The 7500-nt window shown below is 41.5% G+C and overlaps 1 protein-coding gene across 1 annotated transcript in view; it reads right to left on the reverse strand.

The window, feature by feature from the left end:
* The window catches only part of ush2a (Usher syndrome 2A (autosomal recessive, mild)), a 577949-nt gene that overhangs the window by 22787 nt on the left and 547662 nt on the right, over positions 1–7500 (reverse strand). Inside the window, 6 exon segments of the mRNA XM_056279331.1 lie at positions 629–959; positions 3585–3754; positions 4127–4408; positions 5540–5909; positions 6170–6531; positions 6947–7285. Coding sequence (XP_056135306.1) covers positions 629–959; positions 3585–3754; positions 4127–4408; positions 5540–5909; positions 6170–6531; positions 6947–7285 — 1854 coding nt within the window.

Consider the following 7500-nt stretch of genomic DNA (forward strand, 5'->3'; position numbering starts at 1 on the left):
GTGTGCCCATGCGTGTGTGACCGGACTTGTTCATGAGACTCATATTTTGAATGCAGACCATGCGTTGTGTGATGTGTCTCCATCTTGGTCTGTGTAGGTCAATGCTTTCATCTGATCTTTTTTTTCCAAATGTGGTTCACAGCTCACAATAAAACACTAGACTCATCTGAATTTATGTCCAAGGTAGAGGACAACAAAGTGTATTAAGTTTTATCACGATATCCCAACAGTCACACAGACTCAGACACATTCACTATGTTCATTAATTCCTTGGTCATTTTTGAAATTTTTGTTCCACAGTTCTACCACAACAACAATTAACACCTCTCTTTCCACGAGGAAATGTATTAAAAACAGTTTTAAACCTGATTAAATCCAATGTCGTCTAACTTAATTTTGCTAAAGTGTTTCACTGTTATCCCATCTTACTGCAAGTTTTTGGATTTTAAACATGAATAAAGTCTACTTACACATGAATGGTAAAAATTACTAAGTTGGAAAGGCTAACAAGTATAAAGACAGACAGCAACATTAGCTGGTAAGCTCATGAGCATCCAAAAGGAACAATTGCATTTACACACACACACACACACACACACACACACACACAACACATAAAACATCATACCTGGTACTGGTATGAGGTGTATGCCTGGAGACCTTCATCTCGGCAAGTGAGTGAAATATCCCTGCAGACCAGTGTAATTGCAGCACCTCCACGTGCATCTGTGATATGATCCAGTCTGCGGTAGACTTCATAGTGCAGAAGTTTACCATTAGGTTGGGCCGGAGGGGACCAGGTGAGCAAGAAAGTGGTCTGTAGGCCAGTGTGTGTGTCTGGTTGGCAGTCAAGTAGTGGTGCGGTCTGCCCAGCAGGTGGAGACTCCAGAGTGAGAACAGAAGACCAGTCACTGGAGGAGCAGCCCAGTGCCGTACAGGCCTCCACCCTCACCTCATACCTAGATAGATACATACATGCATACCCAGAAGCAGACACACACACACACATATATATTATATATATATATATATATATATATATATATATATATATTTCCCTATGAAATATGGAATAAAAAATGGTGGATGCCAATTGCTTTTGTCAGTTTCAAGTTATTTCAGAGAAAATTGTGCATTCTTTGTTTTTTGTGGAGGGGTACCAACAAATTTGAGCATTTTTGTGTGTGTATATATATATATATATCTCCTCTTGACTAAACTTTGTGAAAAGAAACATCAATGATAGGATATATATATATACACACACACACACACACACACATCAATACACATATATAAAAATCCAGTGAGTCATGAGTCAAGTAAATTCTTTATGAGATAGTACAAGCCTGTTTCATGCCATAAGCAATCATCAGCTGTTGATTGCTTATGGCATGAAACAGGCTTGTACTATCTCATAAAGAATTTACTTGACTCACTGGATTATTTTGCTCCTTATTTGTTGCAAACCTTCCCTAACATTGAGTGTTTCTTTTAACAAAGTTTATATATATATATTCATAGTTTTCAGTCACGTGACTGACGCGGAGCCCTGGCGGGCAAAACAAAGTTCCAGCATGGTGGCCAACAGTGGAAACTCCGTAGAGCAGCAGCACAGACCTGTCAATTTTCCAGTTGTTCCAAGCAAAGACTATTTGGATCACCTTACGAAAGAAGAAAAACAATGATATATTAACAAACTACAAGTTTTGGGTACTTGCGATCCATGTACAGCACCCGCTGCAGTATTTCAGTCTCTAAAAACAGCGAAGTCCCTGCCAGAGCTCCAATTTGGCGATGTTTACATCTCTTTTATTTTTAATTTATTTCTGATTTTTCTTCCAATTTAGTGGCCAATCGATCCCTATTTTAGTTCAAACACCCACCCTCGTACTGCATGCGTTCACCAACTGCATCTCTCCAGCTGGCAGTTTCGAAGGAGATGCCTCGCCACTCCCGTGACAAGGCGAATCCAGGCCGAACCACTGCTTTTCCCCCCACACACACAGAGACACATTCATGTGACGAACACAAGCCGACTCCGCCCCCTCCCGAAGACAGTGTTGCCAATTATTGCTGCTTCATCAGGTCTGGCCATATTCGGATCTGACGAGACCGGGGCGCGAATCCCGGTCCCCAGTGGGCAACTGCATCGACACAAAGCCGATGCTCAGACCGCTACACCACCGCGGACAATGTTTACATACCATATCTTGTGGAGAATCCCTCTCCTTACCCTGCCCAGGATGAAAGCTTATAAAAGTAGAGACAGTTATGGGTCAGTAATGCTGCTGTTTTGCCCGCCAGGTGGGCGTTCGAATATGAATGTGACATCATGTGAAAACTAGAGAGAGATAGAAATTACTATCATGTAAATCCACAGCCATGCATTCACTCACACATACACATAAAATATTATTTGTACAAGTACAAATGGGAAAGCAGGCAGTGTACAGATTTTGGACATTGCGAATGGTAGAGAGACAGTAGAGAAAGATGAGTTGAATGCATTGAAGGTCATTTGGGAGGAGAGGGAGCGATCTCTAGATGATAAAGTTGATGAGGTTTTATTATCTGGATCTTATCAGGGCCTCACCTCGGCACATGTACGTGCAAAATACACACAGGACGATTGAACCAAGCTCATCAGCCACACAAACACAGGCACAGACATACCAATGGATGAGCATGCACACACACATGCTCGCGCACGCACGCACGCACGCGCGCACACACACACACACCAGCATGTGCATATGCACATGTACCCATATCCCCCAATTGTCTTTGTCTGAGAGAGGGTGATGGTGACATGGCCACCGCACCGAGGCTGACTCTTGTCACTCCATCACCTCTTTTACTTTCTCCGTCTTTCTCTCTTTCCCCTTCACTATCACCCCTCTGCTGTATTTGTCTCTGCTTTTTCACATCAAAGTCTAGATGATGTTCATTTGGCAGGACATTCAATAATGTTTGCTATTACCAAAACACATAAACCCCCCCATTATCAAGAGGATATGTGTTATGATAATGTTGACTTATTTCCAGTCAAATTAAAGATTTATGACCAAGACCTTTAGGATTCAAATAAAAAATCATGGAAAACACGCCACTGGAAGTATTATTAAATTTACGTACTGAAGAACACTCTGGCAATATGGTTCTGACTTTTCATGCTTATTGGTTTTTATCTATATATGGCTTTTTTCAGATTATTAAGATTTTTATTTCCAACAAACCTGCACATGTAAAGAACATGTTCAGACTTCAATGGGGTTCAGTCAGTGAGATAGGCCGCAATGTTTCTTTTAACCTACATATATTTTTTTCCCTTCCCATCCTGTAGCTTTTCCCATTAATTTTTCATTGAATATCACATATTTTCTTTTCCTCTAATGTATAGTAGCGCCTCAGTTGAGCTTAGTTTAGCACTGCTAAAATTATTGTTTTAATTTCAGCTATTTGATCGCTTCAAAGGGTTTCAATTTCCTTAATACTCCTGAAACCTCCTGTCTATATGTTTTGATTTTTGCAGAACAACAAGCAAAAATTAAAAATTTCAAGGTATGTTATCATTTGTTGACCTGTGGAAGGGATCCAGCCCCTGCAGGGTGGTGTGTCGGCCAATGAAGGCACTGTGCTCTGGAGTGAATGTGGTGCTGGTGGTTCTCAGTTGGGTCGGGTCTCGCTGGTACACTGTGTAACTGACAATGTCTCCATTAGGACGAGCAGGAGTGCTCCACTCAACTCTCATCTGAAACATAGAGTGTTAGGCAATTATAAAAAATAAAGGCAACAGGTGATGATTAATTACAATTAACTACAACATAATTTATTTTAGGATACACCTGCTCTTCATATAGCTCACAATGTAATCGCTACATTGGGTTATCTATCAGTTCCTCTCTCTTTTAAATGTCATGTAAACTGTCAAAAAATACTGCTTATGAGTTATAGTCCTCAAAGTGTCAAGTTAAAACACAGGTTGCAAGGAAATTGATGAATTAAATAAATGGATTTAAGGATAGATGAGGTCACAAACAAAAAAGTTGTAATAGAAATGGAACAAACAACAAATAACTAAATCACACAACTGGTGAACAGGGGAGTGAAAGAAGATATTAACCTGGCTTGATCCCACAGGCTGCAGTGTGGGGGGCCCTACACCAGAGGGAGCTGATGGGTGAGTCTTGGCTGTAGCAGCTGAGCTGTTAACCGCCCCTTGACTGTTGTTGGCCCTGACGACGTAGCTATACTCTACGCTTGGCAACAGTGTGAAGTCATGGTATCGAGTTTCCATGCCAACGTAAATGACCTCGCCGTCCCTTCTGAGCTCATACCCTGTGATGTTGCCGTTAGGGTGTTCTGGTGGGCTCCAACTGACTTCCATGGACTCCGGGCCAGTGATCTTAACAGAAAAGTCCAAAGTTTATACTAACAGGCTCAACTGTAAGCTAAAGGCAAACAAAATGGTAATACCACTGAGAAAACATGGGACCGACAGATTTTTCATGCTCCAACTGTATGGGAAAGGTTTTGACACAATATTCAATGAGCATCCAGTAATTGGAGGTTGTAAGAGGTTTACCGTAATATTTGCAAATGCATGATCAAAATATTTACAACTCAATGAATGTCACATTAATGAGCTAACAGCAATCATGTGGGCCATAAAATGGCTTGATCTTCAAATATTCTACTTTTGAACTGGACCCAATGAGGATGGCAAAAATACAGAAATCTTTTCCAAATTTAAAAAAAAAAACAAAACAGATAATGCAAGACAAAGTTAACAGGAAAAGTAAATGTTACAACACTCATACTGGACAGACCTCCGTCTTACAACTGCTTGCTGCTATGCTAAATATTTCACAGTTGGCTACCTAACATCAGCCATTTGCTGCAGAGTGGGACAGCGGAATGTAAAGCAGAAGAGAAAAGCCAAAACACCATATTTTTTTATGCAAATAAATGACATTATTTGTTAGTTGGCACTGCACAGAATAACAATCTGATATCACAGAAGTTACAAAATTGGTGCGGAGTTTTGTGCCTTGGAATGACTAATCGGACAATCTGAGGTCATTAAGGTGAAGCCTGAAGTTATAGCCACATATAAGTTGATATATATATATATATATATATATATATATCTACTATATATATCTACTATATATATCTACTATATATATCTACTATATATATCTACTATATATATATATATCTACTATATATATATATATCAGCTTGGTCGCCAAATAAAAACAGTAATGAAATAAAAGAGGGAAAACCAACAATAAGGTAGTCTGGTGATATCCAGAGGGTAGGGTTACACAAATGCATTCTGGTTACTGCAATGGGTGTGAAAGGTTGTTTTTATCTTGCAGGCAAAATTAAGACCTTCCATTAAAGCTACTAATCTTGTGGTGCTTAGTACAAACAGGCCATTTATTATTACATATACTTTTGAAGAAACACTATTTCCAAAAAGCAGGGTGAAATAAATGCTTTGGTTGACCTTACAGATAAACTCACTTACCTTAAGACTTGGTGCCAGTAGACCAGAGGGAGGGGCCTCCCCAGTTACCATGGACATTGTGGCGCTGGGGGTACACCCACCACTGGTACAAGCCAATAAGAGGAGATGATACAACGTGTTAGGGCATAGGCCTGATAGCACTGTATGCAGGCCTCTCCCTCGATAAGCCTCTTCGTCATTCAGTTTAAGGACAAACTCTGTCACCTCCCCATTCTGTGTTACTGGTATACTCCATGTAGCATTTATACTATTAGATGTGATGTTGTTCACTGCAGGAGGTTCCACTGTTGCAGGAGGAGCTTGTAAAGTTGTGATGTTTGTGTGAGGGGTAGTGACACAACCCTCAGATGTACAGGCTATGACTGCATAGCTGTATAACAGAATACAACAGGACATAGTAAAACAAAATAGCAAAGAACAGCACAGAATAAAAAGAATAGAATAGAATAATGTTTGTCTAGCTTAAACCGGGAAACACTCATAAACAGGGATATTCTTTTGTCATTTTTAACCATCTATCCATTAGGGCAATTAACTCACACTCAAATTAGCAGTGGCTATTTCATGTGTCTGACAAAACCAATCAGTTTAACTGATGTGGGGAACGACATGATTTAAAGAAACCAATACCTGTATGAAGTGAAAGGCAACAGGTCCTCATCTATATAGCTGAGAATGGCAGAGTCAAAACTAAACGAGAAGCTGACATTGTTTCTTTGAATCCTGTAAGACAGCAGGACCCCGTTGGTTTCCAGAGGAGGGCTCCAGGACACCAACAGCTCACTGGGGTGTCCCTCAAGATGTGCAACAGTTGGAGGGGCCAGGCCACTGGGTGGGGCCTGTTTGGTTGTAACGTTAACCCAGGGACTGAGGGTGTGGCCTGCTGGGTTGTGAGCACGGATGCTGAACTGATACTGTGTCCAGGGACGCAGCCCAGTCACCGTGTAGGAGAAACTGCTGGCTTCTTGGGTAGAAGTCTCTCTGAACAGCACCTGGCAGAGATATGCAGATGACAATGGGGTCAAAGAAATAAAAACCTAAGTGGTAACACCGCTCACTCTCTATTAAATTCTACACAAGGTCTTCAAATGAACATTTCAATAGTCTCTGAACATCTGGTTACAGTAGTGACAGCCATATCAGCTCCCTCCGGGATTTAGAATATTTCATTGTGATTATAAAAAAAAGAAAAACCCTTTGCTTTCCATGCTGCTTTTTAAGTGGGGACATGAGAAACCCCCCCCCCTTTTTTAAATTAAAACTCTGTAATACCCCTATTGGAGGGATTGTAGGAAGTCAAAGTTCAACATCTTGCTTACATTTTGGAGACATATGACGTATGCTACCATATCACTCTACTGGGCTAACCTGTCAAACACTCGGAGACATTTCTTTGCTTTTTCTTACCTTTCCTTTCATATCCTCTTCATTGCTCCTCCCCCTCCCTACTTCATCCAGACTCTGCCCGAGCAGGAAGTACTCTCCTATTGGGCCATTAGGATGGGAGGGCGGGCCCCAGGTAAGGGACACCTGGTCTGGGCCAATGGAGAGAGGTATAGGTGCGGGTTGAGAAGCAGGGGGGGCTGCATCTGTGGTAACCTGCTGGGTAGGGGTTCGTGTGCAACCCGCTGAAGTACAGGCCTCTAAAATCAGAGTATAAATAGTCCATGGCTCCAAGCGTCTAAATAGGAACTGTCGAGACAGACCGCTGAACTCCAAATTCCCCTCACTGTACAAGTTATACATCTGGAGTGAGGGAGAGAGGTCAGGGGGTAATGGGGACAGAAAAGATGGGGTAGGGGAGGGGAAGACAATGGTGGGAAGAGTGGAGAAAAAGCGGATGACAGGAGAAGTGGATAGGGAGGAGAAAATAGAAAATAGGTGAAGAGAGGAGAAATAGTGGATGAAAAGAGAAGAGAAAAGGCACAGGGAAGAGGAGCAGAAAAGGCCTAGTATTATGG

The sequence above is a fragment of the Lampris incognitus genome, chromosome 4 (assembly GCF_029633865.1).
Source record: "Lampris incognitus isolate fLamInc1 chromosome 4, fLamInc1.hap2, whole genome shotgun sequence".
Taxonomy (NCBI): Eukaryota; Metazoa; Chordata; class Actinopteri; order Lampriformes; family Lampridae; genus Lampris; species Lampris incognitus.